At 41.0% G+C, this 26484-nt stretch overlaps 1 protein-coding gene across 10 annotated transcripts in view; it reads right to left on the bottom strand.

Moving 5' to 3' along the window:
- SUSD4 (sushi domain containing 4) overlaps positions 1 to 26484 on the bottom strand; it is a 158618-nt gene that overhangs the window by 66057 nt on the left and 66077 nt on the right. For 9 of the 10 annotated variants that reach the window (XR_013170793.1, XM_077149160.1, XM_077149154.1 and 6 more), the window contains one exon: positions 2172 to 2384. Coding sequence is in view for 9 of the 10 variants with exons in the window: in XM_077149154.1 (XP_077005269.1) it covers positions 2172 to 2384 (213 nt within the window). In the remaining variant the exon portion in view is untranslated. Of the gene's footprint in view, positions 1 to 2171; positions 2385 to 21387; positions 21490 to 26484 lie in introns of those variants that run through there. The other variant, XM_077149159.1, reaches the window with a different exon arrangement.

The raw sequence follows: 26484 nt of genomic DNA, 5'->3' as shown, positions 1-26484 counted from the left end.
TTTTGTGATACAAAGAAGGTGAGACACAACCTTATAGAGGAAAAAATGCTGGCACAGAACTAATTCCAGCTCTGCTGCTTACTCATTGCTGAGCTACCTTGACAAAGGGACCAAACCTCTCTGAACCGCAGTTTCCTAATGTGGATATGAGGACAAGAAGATCCATCTTGGAGGCTGGTTGGGCATGTTAAATGAGACAGTAATTCTGAAAGTACCTTTCAACTTTAATGGGCTATAAAAATGTGATAATTTATTATTGCTATTATTGCCACCACTACAAAAATTCAGTAGCCTTTTAAGAGTTACCTGACAAGGGCAACAAATGAATTCAGGGGACTTTACTATTTGCCTGGCATAAATCCTGATCAGGGAGCAAGGGCCATTTACAAAACAGGGCCGAAAAAAAAGAAGACTTAGCTTCTCTGCTATGCCTCCACCCCCGAAACCACATAGAATAAAGAAGGCTGAGGACAGAAACAATCATGATTTTCTTTACTGTCAGGGAAACAAAAGCTATCTCTTTATAAAGATCTTTCAAGGACCAAAGAAATTTCTATTAATAGTAAAAATAAATACATCATTGTACTTCAGGAAGCAACCCCTGTTTTTCCATGCTTTCCCAAACGAAGACAAAAGCATAACATCATGCCTGGAATATGGAGCCCTGGACCCTCTGGAAACCCATGGTCTCATTTCACGTTATAACTGACCCACCGGTGCCTCCCCCCCCAAGCTACAGCCCCTCCCCACACGTTAGGATCTGTGTGTTAAGAGCGATGCACGCAGACCTGTGCAATAAAAGACCGCCCGCTCCAGGTGATTCTCATTCCCTTTCTTGGCATTTCCATGTTATGTAGTTATGACAGGATTCGAAAGAAGTTCATCTTAAAGTAATAGACTTTTCTTTTTTCCAGGACAATAAAATAACAGAGGACCAGGAGCATATTTTGGTTTTCTTTGATTTCTCATATTCTTGAGCTTATCTGGGTTTTAAGTACTGTGTATCTTAGGCCATATGTTTTAGTAGGGAGGCCTACATACATGAACCAAATAGTTTTAATTAAATAGAATCCTATGGAAGCAACAATTTGCCTGGGCCACATGCAACAGGAGAAAATAAACTTATTTTCTAAAACGTTAACTGTTTATTATACTAATTTTGGCTTTTTTTCTTTATCTTGAAAATAAGAGAAAGCAAATACTTCAAGGGCAAAGACACTATTGTCTCCATCCTCTAAATTCCAGCAAGGAGGAGCATAACTGCTTGTTGGATTGAATTATTACAAAAGTTTCATAAAGAAAATACATAGTAAATCAGAGCAGTATTTTACAAATCGTTATTATAAAAGCAACATCCCAAAGCATAATCAATAATGTTATGAAGAGAAACTGAAACTAATTTCTAATGAACCCAATGAAATATAAGTTCTTTGCCTCATGGAAATTTGGGGCTAGAATTAATTCTCGATTCATGCCATACCTCCTTTGCTGACCCTCTGAGATCTAAAATCAACAATTTGGCATTCCAATTAATTAAACTCAATGCATTTTTAAAACTCTAAATGTATCTACTTGGAGTAAAAAAAAAATCAAGTTGTTTCAACCAACAGAATGAGGAATAATTAATAGAAGTAAATAAATATCTTGTGACAATAAATTTAGGGATAATTGCTATAAATATCGACCTTGTCATTCTTTCACTGCTTGACACAGTTTATTCTTTCCTTAAACGAATCATATCTAACAGAGAACGGATAAGTAGTAACTGATTCAATCCTCTGAGTAACATACATGTTCTGTATCATCATATGCAGTTTGGGGACAATATATTTATTACACTTTTATTGAGTAACACGGAAATGAGTGCTGAATTGGCAGGCTAATAATAAATAGCCTTCATGTATCTGAGGTGCTCTCTTGCATTGATAAAAATGGTGATAAACTGGGTTGTAATTGAGAGAGAGATGAAGACTATTATCTCTAATGCTGAGATTAATTTACCCCCATCCCAGCCCTCATTACACACGCAAGCTTTTCAGTCCTCAAGCAGGTGAAGACCTGAAACAAAAGGCCCAGGGGATGTACCCATCAGTTACACTCAGCTTTGCACATCAGCGGTCCACGCAAGCCAAGCCATACAAGTCGCTTCCACAGGGAGGGAAGCATTTTACCTTCTTGCACGCAGATCGGTCTATCACTGGGGATCCAGCCTAGTGTTCCGTTAAGATGTTTCATGCACAGTCTTTTTGTAGAGCCCTTCAGCTTGAATCCGTCTTGACAGTGAAATCGGGTTACTGAACTTTCAAAGAAAACCCCTCCGCTCGGGGTCCGGAAGCCATTCTCAGGTACGCCTGGGTCAGCACACACGTGAAGGTCATCAAACCCTACATCAATAGAGAGAGGAAAAGGGCCTTTGAGGACATTTCGTGAATGCCGAGTGTCTTATGGCTGATACTGTATTATTTCACACACACGAACACAACCATCCTAATGCACCTATATAGAGATTTCCCTGCATGTTTCATTTTGCATGTTGCTTTTGCTCAGAAAAGTGCTGACTAGTTTTCAATTCAATGGCCAAGTTAGTCCTTCCAGGGGGGTTATATGTAGAGGTGAGACTAGGGAAAGCAAACAAACAAAAAGAATACAAAATGCTAAGTGCCACAGCAGATATAAAAATGCCAAAGGGAGTTGAGGAGGGCGATGTGGTCAGGAAAGGTTTAGGGAGGAGATGGAATCTTGAACAATGGGCAGGACTTCAGTAGGCAGAATTCTGTGGAAGGGAGGTATGGATGGCATTCAGACAGCGGTAGTGAGCGATGAGCACGGCCAGGGGCCGGGAGGGGGTGAGGTGCGTTTGCATGCTTAGGGACCAGTAAGTGGACTTAATAGTTATAATCCAGGGTGGTGGGAGAGATGTACTGGGAGTGCTTTCCCTGATCCCCTCCCACCCCAGGGAAGCAGCCCCTCCTCTTTAAGGCCAAGTTCAGGTATCATCCTCTGGAGACTTCTTTAACCGAACTGCCCCCCAAGCCCCAGCTCAACCAAGCAGAGTTCATGGTTCCCTTCCTTGTTCCCTGACTAGAACATGAATGTAGCTCTGAATTTAATTAGTTGTACAATGGCCACCTTTCAAATCTGGCCGTGAGCCCTTCAATGACAAGTCCTGTGACTTTTTCATGTCCCTGGAATCCACCACACTGTCCAACATAGAAAGCGTTCCACAAATGATTGCTGAATGAATAAATGGAGTTGGAAAAGGGCATTAAAGACATATGAGGGTGACCCTAGAAAGCGAGGTTGGGCAAGGAATCCCATGTGGAGTTCAAGAGCAGAGCAGTGAGTATTGGAGGGTTAAACAGGGAAAACAGCTTGAGGATTAGCAGAAGAGCCCAGAAGCTCAGGTGGAAAAACAAGGCAAAAGTGTGAATAAGAGGTGATGGGGCCTCCCAACTCTGCAAGTGAAATCATTGCCCTCCCCACTATGTGGGGCATGACATCCACAGGTGAAAGTCTCCCTGGCGACAAGGGAGATGACTCCCAGGGATGAATCCAGACCTGGCACTGTGGGAGCAACAATTCCATCCTGACCAAAAGGGGGAAAAGAAGTGTAACTAATAAAGTATCAGTGGCAGAGAGAGTTCAAAGAGAGTCAAGAGGCTACTCTGGAGGTTGCCCTTACACAAGCTTCAGGTAGAACTTGCTACCTATCATAACCTGCCAACCCCCAACCGGGACCATTCCAGCCAATCCTAAAGAACACCTAGGACAATATATAAGATTCCACAAGGGTTCCATGCACTAGAGTAACTTTCCAGAAACCTACAACCTCCAGATGGGTCCCTGGTCCAGATAAGTCCTGAAACCTAGACCAGTCTCTCCAGAACATCAGATAGTTCCATCTCCCTACCCCATATTAGTGACAGACCCTTCCAAGATAAAAAATAAAGAATTGCCATAGCCTAAACAACCCTAATGAGAGGTATGGAAAGATCAAAGGTGATGGTGGAATTATAGCTAGAAGATAGGACTTAAATGAATATGAACACTGAATCATTAAAACATCTCTTTTAATCTCCAGTATTTTAGAGCAGCTAGAAGTAAAAACCTGAAATTGTGAAATCATAACCCATGTCAAAGTTGGAAATATGTTCTACAACTAATTGTGGTACTGTGTTTGGAAACTTATAGCTTTTTTGTATATATGTTATTGTTCACAAAAAAGGAAGGAAAAAAAGTCAATTGTGATGATAAGAGAAGGCTAACCTTATTTTTTTCATATATAGCTGCTCCTATATTCTGGAGAAGCTGGAAGGAAAAATATGAGAGGATTATATGGTAGCCCATGACAAGCTCTGGGATCTGTCCTGTAACTACTTGTTGAAGAGTGCTTTGAAAACTATTGCTTTTTTATTCTTTTGCTTTGTATATATATTATACAATTAAAAAAATTAAAAAAAAAAAAGATGGGGTCTGAAAGAGGGCATGAAAGTGGTGAGGACACAAGGAGGGGATGGATCTGTGAGGCATTTCAGTCCCAGGAGCATGCTGCCAACAGACTAGGTGCTGGGGTGAGAGGGTTATATCTAGGAGGTTTTGTACCCAGATCACTAGAATAAGGCAGACACTGGAAACAAATGTGGATGTCACAAGCTGGTTAGGGAAGGTCAGGTGCAAGGAAGGGGAGTTTCTGTGTGCATAAGGCCCCAAAGGTACACTCACAGGGATGGAATGCAAATGTCACAGAGCAACCGAGGGATTCGGCTCAACTTCCTTCCTCACAAAAATCATTACACAAATCCAAATAGGCAATGAATAGGACCACCATCAAGACATGCCATTTGCCGTCCTTCTCAACTGGCCTCCAGACCCTGGGTCTCTGCCAATCAGTACAGCAGGCACCAAGGGGTAGGAGGCCAAGGGCTTACTGATCAGTCAGGGTTGTCTAAAGAAACAGAACCAACAGAAGAGATCTGTAAATATGGGATTTATAAAAGTGTCTCACACACAACCATGGGGACATAAGAGTCCAAATCTGTAGGGCAGGCTGCAAGCTGACAGCTCCAATGAAGGTCCCCAGTGAACTCCACAGGAAAGGCTGGCTGAAGTGGAAAGACAGATTCTGTCTTCTGAATTCTTCTGAAAAGTCTTTGGGTGGGGCAGGCCACGGTGGCTCAACAGGCTGAGTTCTCACCTGCCATGCCAGAGACCTGGGTTCAGTTCCCAGTGCCTGCCTGTGCATAAAAAAGGTCTTTGGGTGATTAGATTAAGTGTCACTCATTGCAGAAGATACTCCCCTTAGCCATGGATGTAATCAGCCATGGATGTAAACAAACGTGCTCATGATTTAAGATCATGAAATGTCCTCATAGCAACAGATAGGCCAGTGCTTGCTTGACTAGACAACTGGGCACCATCACCTGGCCATGTTGACACACGAACCTGACTATTTCACTAACCTTATACAGAGATCGTGAGGAATTGTAGAGAGAGAGAAAAGTCAAGAACGAAGGGCAGGAGGAGGAAATGATATCCAAAATGACACACCTACTTGTCAAATCGGAGCAAGTCTGATATCTTATCAAACTATGGTGTCCTTATAAGAAGAGAAGAGACAGAAACACACACATACACAGGTAGAAGATGGCTATGTGATGGCAGAGGCAGAGACTGGGGTGATCATGCTACTACCACCAGAAGCTAAGAAGAGGTAAAGGATTCTTCTCTTAGAGCCCTAGGAGGGGGTGTGACCTTGCTGACACCTTGATTTCAGACTTCTAGCCTCCAGAACTTTAAAAGAATAAATTTTTATTTTTAAAGCCACTCGATTTGTGGTGCTATGTTACGGAAGCCCTAGGAAACTAAGAAGGAATGGGTGACAGTATCAGCATCCACTGGCTAAAGACAAGAAAGTTGGGGGAAGAAGTCTCTCTGCCCATGTTTGAAGAAGGAAGCGTGACAGTAACTGTGGCCTTCTCTCCTAAGATGCTGTTCTAGTTTGCTAGCTGCTGGAATACAACACACCAGAGATGGACTGCCTTTCAATAAAAGGGAATTTATTTAGTTAACGTATAATCCTTCTGAGGAAAGGCAGTTAACTTTCAACTGAGGTTCTTTCTTACGTGGGAAGGCACAGGGTAATCTCTGCTGGCCTTCTCTCCAGGCCTCTGGGTTCCAACAACTTTCCCCAGGGTGATTCCTTTCTGCATCTCCAAAGGCCTGGGCTAGGCTGCGAATGCTGAGATGAGGTATGCTGAGCTGCTTGGGCTGTGCTACATTGAGCTCTCTCATTTAAGCACCAGCCAATGAAATCAAACATCATTCAATGCAGCAGGCACATCTCCTAGCCAACTGCAGATGTAATCAGAAACAGATGAGGTTCACATGCCATTAGCTCATGACCACAGCAACAGAACTAGGTAACTTTACTTAGCCAAGTTGACACCTGAATCTAACTACCACAGATGCTTAGTGTGAGCCGAACACAGGGTAGTAGCTATACACTGATTAGTCAATGGAGGGCTTTTATTATTGTTGCTTTAAACTTTTAAGATACAAAAGATCTGAATACATTTTACAAAGCAGGGAGAAAAACAGTGAAGAAAGAAACGTTGCAGACAAGGTGAGGAAGAGAGGGGTGGGTGGGGTAAGATCCCCTGGATATAAGCAGGGTTCCCAAGCCATAGGGAAGGGACTTGTCTTCCACTGAGACAGGATGGGAATTATGCTGGAACCCCCACTGAGAAAGGACATTGCCCACAAAGTGCTCAGCTTGTTTAAACTGGGTGTCAGCCTAAATGGCAGCTCTTCCAGAAAGCCCTTCCTCAACCTTTAGAGCCAAAGAAGGCAACCTGAGTTCCACCCAGCACCCCTGGGCTCACCTCTCTTAAGTGGGCTACTCACTGTCATTGCTGGTTGACTCTGCTGTCTCCCCTCTGGGCAGTGAACTCCTACAGGGGCGACCAGGTCTTATTCTTCATCTCCTCAGCAGCTGGCATGCAGGTGCCTGAGCCACAGTGGGCATCCCACAACTGATACTAATGAAGGATGAGGGGATGAACAAAGAGGCATGCCAGCCACTCTCCTGGACTCCGGGCAACTGTCCTTGCCCCTACCACACAGTTACACCTACTGCCGCAACAGTTTGAGATTATATATTACAGGGAGAAGGGAGGTGAGAAATGCTCTACTGCACAAACACACTCCCTCCCAACATCCTTTCACATTGCTCTCTTCTCCCAGCCTGAGTGGACCACATTCCCTCACGTTTTACGACCTTTCCCAATCCACAGCCCCGATCATATCAGACCTCCTCCCTCCTCTGATGTGGGAGCCACAGGTAGGTATATGCTAGGGATTTGGTCGAGAACTTAATCCCTAACTGCATCCCCACATCCCCCACACACACTTTTTGGACAATCACCTCCTGCTAACAAATGAACCTTCGCGAATGCTGCGTCCACTGCGTCCTAGACACACAGAGCCTGAGCTTGTCATACCCTTTCTGGACACAAAGCTGTTCTCAGTCAGAGATGGACAGATAAGACAGGGGAGAGGTGAAGATCTAGCCCTGGACTCCATCAGAAACAATGATTTCTGCTCTGATAAATAAATGATGAGAGTCTCATGAAAAATACAATGTGAGTGCAGCAGAATTTCCTCATAAATCCGATTCCGTATTCTTTCTTGTAAAAGAAAGGGAAGTCCACTTTCACATAACCATATTAACCTCTGCTTATGTTTCCGTGCTGATAATCAGGAGTTGCTGGCTGTGGGATCCAGCATTGGGACAAAAGAAGAGGAAAGGAAAAAGTAGTGAAGGCAGAGCAATCAGAAGACAGGAAGAAAATATTCTTCATCTTGGACAACTAATCCCATTGAGCAAGACAGTAATTTTCTTGGGGCTGCCAGAGCTTCAGATTCCACTTTTCAAATTACCCCCTAGCAGATCAATTCTCAGGCAGGATCATTTTTCTGTAGAGCCGTTTTGTTAGCACGCTTCTGTAATGATGATCATCAGCACCATCAGAAAACATAGCCATCAAGGGGGTGGGGGAGAAGGGAGGGGTGGAAGGAAGGTGTTAGGAAAAAGGAGCGGAAAATAACTTGCCTGTGAGCTCGCTCAAATATGCCCTAGGAACCTAGGAATTCCGGAATTCCCCTCCCATTCTTCAAATCCTTCAGAAGCAAGTGGCCACAGCTCAGAGAAGAGAAAACAATTCGCAGAATGATTTCGAATGTGTTTGCTTTTTGGAGGGGATGGGAGAAGGGACCATTCTGTTTTACCACGTCGTCGTCAGAAGTGGCATCCCCTAGCAGCTTTTCCTCAAGTCAATTCATAGGGCAGCACTTATAGACAAAAGGCTTCCTAATAGGACACAGGCATTTTTAAAATATGCTAATGACAAGAATGTCATCTATTCCTGCACCCTGGAAGATGCTATTTTGGGATCCCTGAGTTCAGGTAAGCAGTCAGTCAGGTGGGGCAGTGCCTGGGGGCATTGTCCCCTCACCGCCCAGGTCCAGCAGCCCTGCCCTGCCATCCCCTCTGGGGTTTTACAATCAAGCCTCTGCTCTGGGCTCCTATCAGTCTCTTGAGAACTACTATCACCATCACTGGCACTGGTTTTCCTGCCCAGTGTTTGAGATCTCAGAAAAAAATTCAAGGGCAGAATTGTAATTTGAACTCTGGTTCTCAACGCAGGGCAAGAGTCTCTGTTTTTTTTTTCTTCCTGACCAAAAAAGGTGGTAGCAACAGGGACTCTGAGTGCCCTTGCCTTCCCAACAGAAAGAAATGCATCAAACCCTCAGCCTCATTATTAGGTCTTGACACATCTGGTTTGGTTACTGTTGAGCCTGCTGAACCCTGCCTGATGGTTTTACTGAGAGTGACAGAATAAGTCTTTGAAAAGTATCATAAAAATGAAAGAGGTGTGAAATACAATCATTTGGGTTATTCTGACTGAAAAGCCATTTTCTAGAAAGGAAGAGTGTATCAAATCTAGCCAAATCAGTTCAGAACTAGGGCTGGGATTCCATTTCTCTGTAAACTGCTATACGAGTCTTTGGGGAAAAAAACAGGATATAGAAACAAAATTGATATTTTACGCACTTACATAGTGAGAGGATCCTGAAGCTAGTGGGAAAGGATGGCCCTTTGCTAAAGCTTAAACAAACATTTGCAGAGTTTAACAGGGATCACGAGCAACCCTCAAGCCCCTTTCTACCCCAGACTTTCTGGCAGCCTCACAGAGTTGGCACTAAATCAGCTTAGAGGTCATTTGTTCAAACCCCTTTGTTCCCAGAGACAAAAACCTGGAGAGGTTAAGTGATTGGCCCACACTCACTCTGACTGCCAGTGGCAGAGCTGGAGCAAAAACTTTGGTCTTTGGACACCCACTCCAGCACCCTTTCCACAAAAAAGTTGTCCACACTTAGCCTTTTCCTGTTATAATTCAGTTTGTGAATAACTCAAATCTTGATGATCCATGTAAATTCTTTGAGGAAAAAACATTTCTAAATGTTTTGAGTCCCCAGATTCGTTAAAACAGGGCTAAGCAAATGGTGATGCTCAAATATTGAATGATGTAATAGGAAACAATCCTCATGGTTTCCTCAGCCTGCCAGCACACAGTCTCAGCATGATGGGGCTAGGGAACCTGATTTGTCACCTGAAACATTCAAGAACTCAGTCATCAGATACCTCCTGAGCAGACTGCTGTTCTCAACTACATTTCTGGTAATGAACAATGCCCTTGGGGAGATCGCAGCCTAACTCAGGTTTCGGTTTCATGAAATATAGTCCTAAAGACTAGAGTACATATTTCCCTCGTACTAAGAGAATAAAAGGAGAAAGATGAGGTTGGCTTGAGGAGGTCCTTTTTGCCCACTTGAGAACTTTCCTGCATTCGATTCTGAACATCCAACTCCAGCTTACCACGGACTGAAATCTGCCTTTTTCTCATCACCAGCCACACAGATAAAGTTTCTTTTAAACCACCTAACTAGTGTAATGTCACTGCTTCAACAAACCTCTACACCACGAATGGAATCCTTCTGTCTCATTAGAGAAAAAAATCTTCCAAAAACCTTTCTTGTTTTAAAAGACTCTGAAAGTTTAGTTACATGGGTTTGTTAAGTAATAAGCATAAACTAAAAATGAATCACATCACGTAGGTACTAAAGAGCTTTAGATAAGGAGTCACTTTTGACCACCTCCTTACTACCAACCCTCGGCTTATACTATCTTTGAGTTTCTGCACCATTTCAAAAACATTGTGTTCTTGGAACTACCTTAACCTCTTTTTTCTTTTGCATGGGCAGGCACTGGGAATTGAACCCAGGTCTCCCGCTTGGCGAGAACTCTGCTGCTGATTGCACCGCCCAATCTCTCTTTTTAAATGAACATATATACTGATATCCTGTCGTACTCCAGAAATGATCATGAACTAGTGTTGCACCTGTAAAAAGGCATTAGCAATGAAAACAAGAGGAGGAAAGAGGCAATGTTAAAGAAATCATATCAGGAGTCTATTAAGCACATGAACCAAATGTCTAATACTAGTACTAATACAGATGTCCAACACACTGCTTCTGGCCCCTGGTGATCTGATAACACATCATTTCCAGCCATGCCGGAAGTTTCCAGCCACCTTGTAGCCAACGTACATTTGTGCCGGTGCACTAGCACATCTGAAGTTTCTGCACTAACAGCAAATGAAGTACTTTTTCTAAGGTTTGAGATTCTGAAGAAGTGCTACATATTCTGGAGGTCCGCCCACAGCTAGGATAAGGCTTAAACATCTGGAAGGCCTCCTCCCAACAATAACACAGTTTAGAGCTCCCAAACCACTCCAGGAAATGCCAGAAAGATTGAACTAAATCGGGCCCCAGATGGCCCTGGAATACCTCCAATCTCTTAGAATTGAAGGAAGAGCTATGCCCCTTCCAACTTGCCTCTAGAAGAGAAACCAGTGTGGACCAGAGAAGACCTTATAGGAATCAGGATGTGGTAGAAACAGCTGGAGATACAGACACACTGTTAAAATTACAATGAAAATAAACTGGAAAACGTACTTTATAAAAATTCACTTTGTAACATGTATTTCCATAGCAAAATCATTAAATGGCTTCTTGACCTTCTCTGTTTCAGTCTAAATGATCTCCATATTTGACAAAATTTCAGCTCTTGTTTTTAAAGAGAAAAGGAAAGAAAGGAAGAATGGCACTTAAAACATGAGAGATAATGTTTCCATAGAACAATATCATCTCCAGGTCATTTTTAGAGTTAATTTTGTTAGTAAATTTTTTATCTCTTTTCTCTATTTAAAAAAATAATAATAATTTATTTAATATTAAAGAGAATATTAAATAATTCCTTATAGCTGTGTCAAAAAAAAAAAAAGAGAGAGCTATAAGGAAATCAGCAGCATGGAGCATCATCAAAGCTAAATGAAGAATGTTCCGAAGGAGGAAAATTCAATCATCTGTTGCATCTTATTCCCAATTCTGTGTTTTTGGGGAGGTGGGGTGAGGTTCTTTTCTCATTTGTACTTACTATGCTAGTTTGAGACTATCAATTATTTTCTTAGAGAATCATTTCTTAGCTTATCTCCAGGTTTTTCTTTTACAGTCATTAATTCTTAAATGTATCTTTAATAAGTCCTTCTTTATGCTTTTGTTTTGTTTATCTTTATCTATTTCATGCATTGAATTTTAAAACTTGTGGCCTTTATTTTAACTCGTTTAATATTTTAAAGAAATAATTTACTTCTCAATTATAATCTTTGCCATTTATCAGAAAACATTATATAAACTTCTCTCCTTGTCATTATTTTCTAATTACTTTGTATTATCATTTTTTATTTACTTCTTGACTATGACATGCTTATGATTTATGAATTTTAGGAATTTATTGAGACTTTCTTTGTGATATAACAAACACATGGTAAATTTTGTAAAAAATATTGAGGCCAACCTTAAAAGAAAATATATTTATGCAGTTGTGAAATTAGATATTTCTATTAAATTGATGTTTTAGTTTTATTGTTCATCATTTATTTTCTTAGTTATATATTTCCTATTTAATCTGTCAAGAGCTAAAAGTAATGTTAATATTTGTGTGCCCATTGTGATTACATCAACAATTCCTTGTATTTCTAATAACTTTTGTTTACAATTTAAGCTATATATTTTTCTTCAAAGAAAGTTCAATGTACCCATAAGTCATTGCCAACCATACCATTTCTTTAATGCAAAGTAATCCTTAACGGGGTGTTTTTGCCTTGCATTTATACTCATTTAATAAAATCATACCTTGAAATCTACATTGTTGAATTTCAAAAACAAACAAACAAACAAACAAAAAAAAAAAACATTAGAGATAAGGAAAGAAAAAGTATAATGCATTTATACATTCACTTAGTCAACAAACGGCAAGGTACTGGGTACTGGGGGAAAGGGGGCTGATAGTTATTTATTCAAGAAACAATTCTTGAAGTGGATCTACCACAGAACAAGTTTTAACCTAGGACTTTCAGAAGTTTTTGATCTGTAAGTTGTGACCTGTAATAGGCCTTGAAATAATTCTAAGGGTAAAAACCAGTACTTTTTTAGAAATGAAGGGAATAGAAAGGAAAAGTCAGAGGGCACTGCATGTGGTAAGCGTGGGTATTGTTTTATGTGGTTTTATTAGCTTTATTTGTGCATGCATGCTCATTTGCAATGTAAAATATATTTCTTGCAGTGGGTCATAATAAAAAAGTTTGAAAATCACTGTCCTAAATATACTACACCTTGTCATGGAGTTTGAAAACATAAATGTAAATATATGATTCTTATATATAAAAGTATACATGTTACATGCGTATGTATATATATATAAATATGTTTTTTATATAAGTAATTCAAGTAATGCAGTTGGTACTTAAGGGAACAGGTTCTGGAGAGAGATAATCCTCTTTGAATCCTGATTCTGTCATTTTCTAGCTGTGGAATCTTGGGTAAGTTACTTAACCTCGGTAGGTCTTAAGTTTCTTTACATATTACATATATAATGGGTAAAATAATAGTACCTACTTCTAGATCTATTGTAAAGTTTAAATGAGATGTAAATGCATGTAAAGCAGTGACTGGTACATGGTAAATGCACAATAAATTTATGAAACTTACATTTTAATATTCAGCCTGTTTAATTTATAAATGACTATATATTCATATTCAGCCTAGCTCCTAAAGAACATCAACATATAGTTTCATAGAAAGGCAATCTCTTCATTTCCTAGAGCCACCTTAATTTCTGAAAAGATTCAAACCAACTGTCCTTCCTAACTTGCACTAGAATTAACTGTCTTTGAAAAGTACTACTGAGCTCAGAACAACAACAAATACTTCTAAAAAGAGTCCTTTTCTTGGCCAAGTTGTTAGGCTATAAAATAGTCAAGAGTAACACACAATCCCCTAAAGAATCGAATTCTAATTTCTCCAAATAAAGAGCCAAGTTTGGAGGGGAAATCGATGAGAAAGGGCAGCATTTGTTGCAAACAGCTCTGGCCTTTGTTCTAAGAGGTGGCAGCTGGTCCCCCACAGGCGCTGGGATAGGTGTTTGTTCCTGGGCACCAAACCAAACCAAACCAAACCAAAAAATGGAAAACACCAAGAAGTCTAAGATTTATGCGTAAAGAACAGAGCAAAAGAAGAGTTTTAAGACACATTTTCCAATAAGAAACAACCCCCAAAAATACAACAAAGGAAATCAAAGGTTCAACATTCATTTTGTTTGTGAACTTAGCACTATTGTCATTCCATACTTCAGTGTATTATCAGTTATATATTTAAGAGTTATTTTGAGGGGAAAAAGGGAAGCTGATTACTGCCACCATTTATTAAGCTAAACGGATTCTTCACTGCAAAAGTATCCCTTGGGAAACACAGCAAACACCAGAAAGCAAAGCTGGGCTAGTTACTATAGCAATATTTCTGCCATAACACTAGCATGATATACAATTTATTACAGCAAATTTAAACTGATGAGCCTCCACTTAAACCTAGTTTTCTTGAAGACATAACAAAAAGTTGAAGACTGCAGAATTTATCGTGTGGGTTGAAATCTCAGTGTCTGCATCTCATTTCCCAGAATCTTCACTGAACACTGCACTCATGGTTGTAAACATAACAGCAACTCTGAATATTTAAATGGTAATCAAGTTAGGTAACTTGTCTCTAGAAATAGTGAAAATGATTAAATGTTTCTAGAAATATCCAGAGATGACTATAAAGCCTGCTATGCCTGAGCAAGAAAACATAGCAAAAACAAGTCTTAATAGCATAATTTAGAGTTGATTAAAATGGATAAAGTACACAGATGTGGAAGTCACAACACTCCCCAAGTGATGCCAGAACTGAAACTTCCCCCTCTTGATTTAATTCGCTTTGATTACCCAATTATTCCTAAATCCTTTCACTCAGTTTCAGTGCCAATAAAACTGATAACAATGCTCACTCATAATGTGACTTTCACTTCAGTCTCATGATACTGCTCCATAAAAGCACTCCCAGCAACATAAGAAAAGTATTCCACACAGTGATAGCACAATGTGGAAAAGCAGAATAAACCTGGATCTGTTTGAAATAAAGCAAGCACAGAAAGCCATTCATCAGAAAAAATCTGAAGATCCCTTCCATCAACAGAAAGATGGGTGGTAACGACATTTTTTTAATAGATATAAATTTTAGGATTATCAGTTATCAAAACATTTCAATAAGGGCATGGATGCATTTAGACACTGATTGATACAGTTAAAGATGTGATTCTTTTCTTAGGCAAATCATTGTCAAGTATAATTAGCATTACTTGTCCAGCTGGCTCTATGACCCTGAACTAGAAACCTGACCTTCCTGGGTTTCTTATCATTAAATGAGGCAACTGGATAGATTCTCAGGTTCCTTCCATGATTTCTAGTCTCTTTCTGATAGAAATTGGGAATAACCTCCCAAAGCACAAACACTTAGAAGCAGCTTAGAAGTCAATTCATGGGTGATTAAAAAAAAAAAAAATCCTAGAAAGCATTCTCAAAATGCCCATTGTTATTCTTAGTTTAAAATAAAACAGATTTCCTTTCTTTTCCACGATCATCAGTTTCAGAGCAATACTAAAACTGTTCTCCACATGCACGGAACTTCACAGCTTAAAAAGCATTTTACAAAAAAGAAGCGTTTTACATATACAATCTCATTTTATCCACACCACAACCCCATGAGATCAATATAACAGTTTGAAAGGATTAGTCGCACAGTCAAGTTATGAAAATCCAACTGTTAAAAGTAACAACTTTAAAACAATCTCTTTAGAAATACTGGGCATTTCCTCCCCATTATTCATCCATAAATGAGCCCAGATCATCTGTGAGATATTTTTTATTTCAATTTACATTCCAAAGTGCCATGGGGGAATCTAATAGACTTTGGGGGTGGGGTAGGGGGTTCGGGAGGAGGAAGGAAGAGGAAGAAATGAAACAGGAAGATGGAGTCAAACCCTGGTGGACTTGGAGATGCACTGTGCAGGAACAATGTCCTCTTCCACCGCCCTTGGCCCCACTGACAAGCGAACCCAGTACATGCTTAGTCAAAAAACAAAAGGGTTAAAGGGCTCTGTTGTGCTTTTTGTTTGCTTTTAGGATACTAAACTTGAGAAAAACTTTGTGTGCTGGTTTAAAAGGATGTATTCCCCCATGTTTTAATCAGAATCCCATTTCATAAAGGTAGAATAATCCCTATTCAATACTGTATGTTTGAAACTGTAATCAGATCATCTCCCTGGAAACGTGATTTCATCAAGAGTGGTTGTTAAACTGGATTAGGTGACAACATGTCTCCCCCCATTTGGGTGGGCCTTGATTGGTTTATTGGAGTCCTATAAAAGCAGAAACATTTTGGAGAATAAAAGATTCAGAGAGAGAAGAGAACGCTGCAGCAACTACGAAGCAGACAGTCCACCAGCCAGCGACCTTTGGAGATGAAGAAGGAAAATGCCTCCCAGGGAGCTTCATGAAACCAGAAGCCAGGAGAGAAAGCTAGCAGATGACGCCATGTTCACCATGTGCCCTTCCAGCTGAGAGAGAAGCCCTGACTGTGTCCACCATGTGTCTTCTCATTTGAGAGAGAAACCCTGAACTTCACTGACCTTCTTGAACCAAGGTATCTTTCCCTGGATGGATGTCTTTGGTTGGACATTTCTATAGACTTCTTGTAACTGGGACATTTTCTTGGCCTTTGAACTGTAAACTAGCAACTTACTAAATTCCCCTTTTTAAAAGCCATTCCATTTCTGGTATATTGTATTCCAGCAGCAGCAAACTAGAACACTTTACTTCCATCATCTATATGAATTCATCACAAGCAACTTGCCCAGATGTTCAGTAAACACCATTTCTGTTCTGTCCCCCTATGAATGGGTCCTCTGGCCAAAGCCTCAACAGCCACTTACTGATCGATGCCACCAGATCTTTTATCTGAATGTGGCAAGAGAATTTATATAAACAGTAACTTATTTTAAAGACAAAGTTTTATCACACATTTCTCTTACTAGTGGGATCTCTACAAAATATTTTAAAAGCTACAAAAAATATGCAAGTATGTAGAAGCTGAAACTTTTCAGGAATAAAAAAATGGCAAAATCTTATTGTTGGAAAGAAGCTTAGAAATCACCTAAAATAATTTCCCTTACCTTACAGCCGAGCAATCTGAAACCCAAAAAGTTTAAGTGACTGTTCAAACTTACACCGTTCTGAATGGAGAGGGAGGCTAGAACTCTGGGGTACAGACCCCTAAGCCAGATTTCTTCCTACTCTGTGGGCCACAAAGAAATGCTCAGAGAGGAGTTACAATACTTTCCCCTGCTGGAACGGGCACTGTGACAATGACACTTTTACTAAATTTCTCTCCAGAAAAATGAACACGGATCCAAATAAGGATGACTCTGTGAATTCATTTACTGTACAGAGAATGTAGCTCTTTTCTGGCTATAAAAATTGGGGGAACACTGTTTTTATGCATAAAGAGAGTTGTTTTTCTCCCTCTTCCCACAAGCCATCAGAAGGCATAATGGAGTAAGCTGTTAAAATATTTGCTGCAATGCACCAATAAGGATTCAAAGTAAAACGAAGAATAGTGTCATGGTCTTGCACATAAGCTGTCCCCACAACCATCTTGAAGGTCACTGCATTCCACTGCATGGAGAACAGTCTCTCTCTCCTTCGAATAACTGCAAAGAATTCTATTTTATGTCTTGCACTGTGCTGTCTGCCTGTTCATTATTAGTTGTCTGTTAGCGGAAGAAAGCTTCGTCTGAAGGTAGCAGAGAGGAACCCGTGCCCAGGAGGAAGGGGTTCTGGAGACCAGGAGGGAGAAGGACCCGACAGACGGTACCCACACCAGGGATCAGCATGGGCTCCTCCGTGGGCCAGAGAGCTAGGCTTGGAGTGGTGCTTGGGGTGAGCAGGGTAGGTGTAAAGGGCAGCTGGTGCCCTACGAGGAGAGCAGTGCCCAAGACACTGGCTGGAGAGCTGTCCCGTGCAGCTGAGGGACAGCGTAAAACGGCAGCTGCCAGGGCTTCCTTCCTTACCTGGAACCACAGAAGCCCAGGAATCCTGTCTTATCTTGTGAAAATGGATGTGGAGAGGGAGCGTCCCAAGTCAGTCACCAACACACACACATACACACAGGCTAAGCCTCATTCTTGGCATATAAGTTTGGTATGAACAAGGTACAAATTTCTCCAGGCTAAACATCATTCCACGGGCAATTCAGCTTTTCCTTTGGATTGATGTTGCTTATACAGTGCCATATCAGCTCCTCCAGAGTTCCGTTGTTGGGTTCTAGAGCCAGTGGTTGGGACAACTCAGGGACAGTGGCTGGATGGCACCCTGGGTGTGCTGGCAGACTGACAGGGAGGCATCACTCGTGACCCACTGGTGATTGGTGGGACGATTTCCATATATATAATTAACTAAACAGAAAACAAATGCAAAACAGTATATATATTGTCATATATACAGTATATATACTTTTTTTTGGTATGCTGCATGGCAGGGGTCATATTTCATTCTTTTTCCATGTGAGTATACTGTTATTGCAGAACCATTTGTTGAATTTTTATTTGTTTGATTGTTCTTTCTTTCTTTGCTTGTTTTTTTTTTGGGGGGGAAGCACATGGGTCAGGAATAGTATGCTTTCTTAATGTTCAAAAAGTATGCTTGTGCACAGATAAAAAAGAATAGAAAGAAATATCCCTAAATGTCTCTGTTATTTGGGTTTGAAGGTTAATGGATGATTTTCATATTCTTCTTTATATACTTCCTCATTTTCTAAATTCTCTACAAATGAACATTTATAATCAATAAACAATGTTATTTTCAAAAAATTGAGTCCCTAATGGCAAGGGAGTAAGTGAGGGGTGAGAAATGGCCCGTGTGACTCTGCAGAGCTGCTCTCAGAGAGTAAAATCAGTGAGATTCTGCAAGATAAGTGTAGTACAGAGGCCAGGCTCTGCTTTGGTGGGTATTAAATTTCACAGAGATGCCTGCAAATAACATAAAATCCTCTCAGTCATTCCCCTAAATCATCTCCTTGTGTGAGGAGCTGCATTAACCCTGAAACACCCAAGACTGCGAAGGTCTGTGGTAAACGTCAAAGGGCTGTTGACATCGAGAATGCTGCTGGTTTGGTTTATAGCCTTCTCCCCCCAAGAGGGTCTCCTGCATTTAGAAAATAAATGGTGCTCATGCTGGGCAGGCACCATGAGACTAGGAGAGAAACAAAACAGATGGATGCTGAGAAAAAAACTGCCTTCTGGTTGGTATTGATAATGAACTGTTACATCCTGTCTGAAATTACTTAATTTCGGAAACCCTGTATTAGAAATATGCTGGCTTCAATAGAGTTCATCAGTTTGTAAAAAAAGGAGGTGAATCAGAAACAGTTTGGCGAAATACCACCCGTTCCCAAAACACATCCTTCTCTCTGATCTGAGCTTAAATACTACCTGAGGATAAAGGGAAATCCAGCGAAGGACATAAGATGTTATGATAGTGACAAACAGCTTTGCGTCAAAACAAAACAAGAGAAAAACAAAAACAATTAGCTACTAAAGGGCATTGAAGCATTGTCCTTTTTTTTTACCTGAGATTTCTATCCTAACTTATGGGTTTTGAATGCAATACAATAACAGTGGTGACGGAGGTAAGCGGTATATGTAAACAAATATCAGTATAAATCAATTTTAAGTGTATACAGGGAATGCAGATATTTGTTTACTCGGAAATAGAGATTTTCTTTTTGTTGTTTGTTTTTCTTGCAAAATCTTATAAAATCCCCATTCTTTATGACCACAGAACCAGTTAGGTCTTCCTTCCTCTATTGACAAATGCAATTTGTACTATCATTACTGGCCGTGGGGAGGGTGGGCAGGGGCACAGAAAAATCTGCACTTAGGTTTTAGGCCACATTGAGGCTTGCCCTGTATCTCTGTCTGCTTCCTCCTATTGCTGAAAAGATGGTGTAGAACTTCATGCTGTAGGATTCAGCTGTTTGCTAATTTTCACTGAGCTCAATTCATTTTCTAATTGCATCCCTTTCATATTATTCCAGCGAGAAGCTTCAGGTAGCTTCCACCTGTAAGATATCATTAATTAGCAGCCAACAGGGTGAGCAGGAATCGCTGCTCCATTTTCACAGTTAATCATTTAGTTCATGAATGGTGGTGCTCAAAATATTTTATGCCAGCCCATCTAAAGAAAAGTATATATATGAGTCTAGTTAAATTCAAGGACTCTTAGATTGTGAGGGCAGAGATATTCTTACCTTGAGCTGCCATGCAAATAAGATCATTGTAATTTCAAAGTTCAATTGGAAGAAAATGAAGCAGCTGCTATTTAATCTTTTATGGAGCCTACAATTTGTCTCATTAGCTGGCAAATAGGGTAGGCTGGGAACTAAGAGCAGCCTAGGCCCCAACTCTACACAAGAGAAAATGAAGCGATTCCTATCACAGCCCTCACACAGGCCCTCTGGGGAGTGGGTTAGACCTGTTGATGCTGAGCCAGAAATCCTGGCTGCTAGGCCGGCTCTGCAATCCCAGAGACAAGTGACCTGCAGCAAATCACAGAAGCTTTCAGTGCTTAGTTACCTTATCTAAAAAAAGAGAGATTTGGAATTACCCTTGCCCAGGAAAGCAAGGATTCCTAAATGCTTTGAAAACTCTGCAAGGCTATTTAAATGCAATTTGAGAATGACCTGAATTGGCAAACTGAGGCCCTAGTATAGCAGATTTGACAGAGGTGCAGTTGTAAAGCTGGGCCACCCCAAACTGAGACTCAAGGAAAATCCCTGTATTTTTTTTCCCTATCGCCACTCTGCCAGGGAGGCCACTGAGGAAAGGGGAGGCCAGTGTTATTCTCAGGTCATTTTCAACCTGGGAACAGAGCAGCGTTCGCTGGAGAGAAGACTTGGTAAACTGCTGAGAAAAGTCAGGAGACCACAGCAGGCAACTTTAACTCACGGCAGTAGGAGGTGGGGAGGTGGGCAAGACAAAAAGGAGCAGAAAGAGCCCTGAGGGCTGAGGGGGGAGCAGAAAGCTTGGGTTGGGTTCTGCCTGTGTCAACACCTAGCTTGGTGACTTTATGCAGGTTACTAAACCTTTTAATTTCCTGCCACTTAGTCTGTTGACTGGAAAAACGGGAAAAATAATACCTGCCACACGGAGTGATGAGGATTGAACGTAATATCATCCCAAGTCCTGGATAAGTATTCACTGAGCAGAAATCTGACAGTAGTGGGTAGAGCAGGGCTGAAAGTCAAACAAATCTATAAATTTGTTTCAAGTCTTTGGCCTCAGAGTGGCGTGCTATGAGGGGTAGTGATACAGCTGTAGCCCAAAGCCCAGGGACAGAAATGAATAAAACAGAGATTTAGAAGAAAAAAAAAAAAGTAGGAAGGGGGCGAGGTGATCCAGAAATGCCCCAAACATCTCCTATGAACAGAGCATTTGACAGATTCTCTACCTGCCCAGAAGTTCCTGTGTTAGAAAATGGGTTGTTTCAGGTTCTGTCTTAGAGGGGAAAGGAGAGGCTAAGGAGCAGAACTCTTGGACCACTGCTCACTTTAATGTTTTCTAAGTTCATTTGGGGAAAAAAAAATCTACCGCTAATTTTTTTTTTAAGTTTGTCTTAGAGAATAGATCTGATTACTAGAATAGCTATCTCTTGGAACCTTATTCTGAGTTTCAAGAATTAGATGACAAAGATGGGGAAAAGACACTGCTGATTAGAAATCATAATTGCAAGGGAAGGGAATGACAGACTCATAAAATCTATTTCAAAAACCTATACTTACGATAACAAGTTTTCAAAAGGTCAAAGAAAAAGTGTTGAGAAGACCTTCAGACTGTACAACCTCAGGAAGTGGGAAACATACATGGCGTCAGAAGTTAACACCGAAGTACAGAGGCTGCACGGAAAGCACCGAGGTAACTAAGGAGGTATATGAGAGGTGTGGCATGAGCTTGGGAGGAGAGTGACAGGAGCAAATATTGACCGAAACCCACAGTGACTTGCAAAAATCTAAAAAGACCACAAAAGCTTAGGGGGTGGGGATGGAGAATGACTCTATTCGAGCATTTTTACAGCAACCAGTAACCAGGTGCTAGGCCAGGTGTTTCTTGGGAGAAGTGAGGGAGAATATCTCTCCTTTTTATATCATGCTGATGGGGCTGCAAAAGTAACATTGCCTTGCACCCTGTGACTTACAGAGCTCTCCCTGCAATAGCTCCTTAAGTCTTCACTTAGATCCTGCAATCCATTATCAGAATGAACACTAGAGGAAGGGAGATGGGGGAAAAGGTTTGACAGACACCACGCAGAACTGGGACTCTATCCACACCCTTGATAACTGCCCCTGAGTTAAGCCAGTCTACCTGTAACTTTCTTCCCAGAGGGTGAGTCAGTCCCAGAAGGGTCTTCAATATTTTATTAAAATACTTCTACCACAGGGTGCACTTGCTGAACCAGCACTATGCCTAGTAGAGGACAAAAGCTAAGCGTGGGCTGGGACTGAGATCCATGCCCCCATTTTACGAATGAGGAAACAGAGGCTCAGAGAGGTTAAGTACTTTGCCCAAGGTCACCAAGTTAGTAGGTCACAGGGCCATGATTCCAATCCAGGTCCATCTGGCCTGCTGTCTCTCCCTACATGAATCCTCCCCTACAGGCTGTTAAAGGTAGAATCTGGACAGAAAAAGAAGGAAAGGGAGGGCATTGGAGGCAGGGAGTCAGAGACAGGAATGCCTGGGAGATGGTCCAGCAGTGTGGGGAGCAGTACTGAGGGCTGATCAGGTGGAGAAAGGCCTTCAAGTGAAGCAGCAGAATCTTGCTTTGATGTGGTATGTGCAAATTCAGATTGAGCCTGCTAAAATCATCAACTCAAATTAGCTTCCTAATTATCAACAGTCGATGCTCTTATTCTCAGTCCTTTATATCAAGGGGGGGGGCTCTGACAAAGTTGGACTTTCCACGGTTGACCTCCAGAAGTATGTTTTGCAAGGTCAGTGTTCTCTGTGAGGGGTCTGCTACCCCTCTCACTACTGGCCTCCCAGTGCATCCCAACTGAGATCATCATCTCCAAAACCAACGTGCTCCTTTTCCCCATATTCCTCATCCTGTTACTGACCTCACCATCTACCTAGTCATCTAGGTCAGGCACATGGGAATCATCATGCATGGAAGACCCTGTGGGTACAGATGAGTAGGACCGGTCCCTGCCCTTGAGAGCCAGAGAAGAAAACCTAAGGCTCTGATGTGGTGTGACAAGTACTATGACAGGATATATACAAGGGCTTCAGAGGCATCCACATTAGCCTGGGGTGTCAGAAAAAGCTCTTCAGAGGGGCTGATGCTTGAACTGAATCATAATAAATAGGAGTTGACCAAGGAAAAAAGGAGGGAAGGGAATTTCAGGTTGTGGGAACAGCATATGAAAACTACAGGGGAATTCATGAGCATCAGACATTATGAGAACTTGAAGTAACTAACATGACTGAAAGGAAGACTATGAGGAGGTGGTGGGCCGTGTGGCTGGAGTAAGATGCAGGGACTGAACTCCAAGGCTCAAATGTGAGAAACTAAGGGAGGCTATGGGAAACAATGAGGACTGTAAGTAGGGAGTAATCTGACCAAAGCTGCACTATATGAGGAGCACTCTAGCATGAGATGGAAGGGAGGTGGGGAGAGGATGGGAAGATCAATCAGAGGGCAAATCCAGGAGGGAAGGCTTAGAGCCTGTATAAGGACAGTGAAGGTGGTGATGGAGTCATGTGGACAGGAAGGAAAGAGAGTGAAGAGGCAAAATCTATGGAATATATTGGATAATGAAAGATGGAGTATGAATGGCAATGAAGGGCTCAAGCCTGATGCTTTATCTGGAAAGAAATCCAGATGTTTTGTGATGGGAAGAAGAGTTTAATCTGGTACATGTTGTAGTTTGAGAAAGCTCTTGGAATCCAAAAAAACATTTGGGGATATGGATCTTGAGTTCATAAGACAATGTCCAGGTTAGAGACAGAGCTTGGGGAGTGACCAACTTATAAGAGATAGCTGAGGTCATGCTTTGGTGAGGCCACCTAGGAAAGAGAAGATAATAAATAAAATGGAAACCTAAACATGAAAACTTGGGAACAACAATCAGAAGAAAATATGTCTGGAACAGAATTCAACATCCAGAAATAGATCCACATATCTATGGCCAATTGATCTTTGACAAGGGTGATAGGGACATGCAATAGAGAAAGAATAATCTCTTCAACAAACGGTACTGAGAAACTTGGATATCTACAGGTAAAGAATGCATTTACACCCCTTCCTCATAGCATTAAAAAAATTAACGCAAAATGGATCAAGGATCTTAACACAAGAGCTAAAACTGTAAAATTCTTGGAAGATAATAGGGGCAAAACTGCATGACTTGGTTTAAGCGGTGGATTCTTAGATATGACACCAAAAACATGAGCAGCAAAAGAAAAAATAAATAAATTTAACTTCATCAACTTAAAAAAATTTTGTTCTTTGAACGACATTGTCAAGAAAGTGAAATGACAACCTACCAAATAGGAGAAAATAGTTGAAAAAACCATATATTGGATAATGGCTTAATATTTAGACTAAATAAATAATTTTTAAAATGCAACAACAAATAGATAAACAACCCAATTTAAAATTGGCACAGAAGACTTAAACAGAAATTTCTCTAAAGAAGATTTAAAAAAGGAGCAATAAGCACATAAAAAGATGCTCAACAGCATCAACCATTAGGGAAATGCAAATCAAACCCACAATGAGATACCACTTAATACCCACAAGGATGGCTACTATTTAAAAATATGGAAAATAACAAGTGTTGGAGAGACTGTAGAGAAACTGGGACTCCAGCACACCGTTGGTGGGAACGTAAAACAGTGTAGCCATCATGGAAAGCACTATGGTGTCCCTCAAAAACTTAAACATAGAATTACTTATAACCTGGCAGTTCTACTTCTAGGTTGTGCTGGTCTGAATCTGTGGTGGACCCCAGAAAAGCCATGCCCTTTGATCCTCATTTAATATTGCTGGGTGGGAGCATTTTGATTGTTTCTATGAAGATGCGACCCACCCAATTGTGGGTGGTAACTTTTGATTAGATGATTTCCATGGAGGTGTGTCTCCACCCATTGAAGGTGGAGTTGCTTGCTGGAATCCTTTAAAAGAGGAAACATTTTGGAGAGAGTCCCTTTTTTGGTAGAGCCACAAGAAAACCAGCAGACGCCGCCATGCTCGCCATATGCCCTTCCAGCAGAGAAAGAAACATTGAATGTCGTTGGCCTTCTTGAACCAAGGTATCTTTCCCTGGATGCCTTAAATTGGACATTTCTATAGACTTGTTATAATTGGGACATTTTCTCGGCCTTAGAACTGTAAACTAGCATCTGATTAAATTCCCTTATTTAAAAGCCATTCCATTTCTGGTATATTGCATTCCGGCAGCTAGCAAACTAGAACACAGGTATATGCCCAAAGAAAGTGAAAATAGTATCTCAAACAGATACTTATACAACAATGTTTACAGCAGCATTATTCTCAATAACTAAAAGGGGAAAAACAACCCCAAATTATTAAAAATGAACAGATAGACAAAATGTGGTACATACAAACAACGGGATATTATTCAGGCATAAGAAAGTAAAAAAAAAAAGGAAGTTCAGAGATACGCTGCACCACGGAAGAACCCTGAGAGCACTATGCTCAGTGAGGTATGCAAGGCACAAAGGACAAATACTGTCTGATTATCACTTATAAGAGATAACTAGAAAGAGCAAATTTGCAGAGGTAGAAAGTAGATTAGAAGTTACCAGGGGCTGGGAGAAGGGGAGGGGGAGTGTATGTTTGGAAAAGCATACATACATACATACATACATACATACATAAGTAAATAAATAAATAATAAACAGAAGGAAGGAAAGGAAAGGAAAAAGAAAGAAAAAAAGATGTCTATGAAATGGTTAAAGAAGATGTGGCCAGAGAGACAGAAGAACCAGGAATGGGACCGCAGAAGGGAGGAAAAATGTTATCAAGAAGCAAGGGGAAAGCAGGGTCAGAGAACTCAGTGAGGTCAATAATATAAAAAAGGGCCCCCTGGCTTTGGTACCTAGAGACCATCATTGGCTGCAGGGCCAATGGAAAGAAAGCAGGTAGTTACAGAGGCTCTTTCAAGAAAGGCAGACAAATGGGGAAGGAGAGGACAAGGATGGCAGCTAGAGGGGAATGGAAGGTCAAGTAGGGTTAGAAAGGGTTTGAGTATTTTTTTTTTCACATTTATAAATGTATACAAGTAAAGAATGTAAGGAGAGGCTAAAGCTTTAGGAAAGAGAAAGAGAGATTGGTGGGGTGAGTACCCAGGGCATAAACCCAGCAGTCAGGGGAGGATCTTCTACCAAGAGCAGTGTACACAGATGCAGTAGTGTGTACATGATGAGAATGAAGCTGAAAGGTTCTCAGGGAGGTAAGATTTTCAGGAAGCATTGCCTACCTCTTGCCTATTTCAAACATTGGGAAGATGGGTTTTGCCAATAGCTCATATTACTTCCAGGACTCCAGGAAGGTTACTGATGTTGTTATTATTATTACTGCTATTATTACTATATCAAGGTTTCCCATTGCCTACCTCCTGCCTATTTCAAACCACGGCCAATGATAGTCTCTAGGTACCCAAGGAGGGGGCCCTTTTTTATATTATTGACCTCACTGAGTTCTTTGACCCTGCTTTCCCCTCGCTTCTTGAAAACATTATTTTTCCTCCCTTCTGTGGTCCCATTCCTAGTTCTTCTGTCTCTCTGGCCACATCTTCTTTAACCATTTCATAAACATCTTTTTTTTTTCTTTCCTTTTCCTTTCCTTTCCTTTCTTC

Source organism: Tamandua tetradactyla, chromosome 2, assembly GCF_023851605.1.
Source record: "Tamandua tetradactyla isolate mTamTet1 chromosome 2, mTamTet1.pri, whole genome shotgun sequence".
Lineage (NCBI taxonomy): Eukaryota > Metazoa > Chordata > Mammalia > Pilosa > Myrmecophagidae > Tamandua > Tamandua tetradactyla.
The sequence above is the reverse complement of the archived record's forward strand: the minus strand, read 5'-3'. Positions and strand labels throughout refer to the sequence as shown.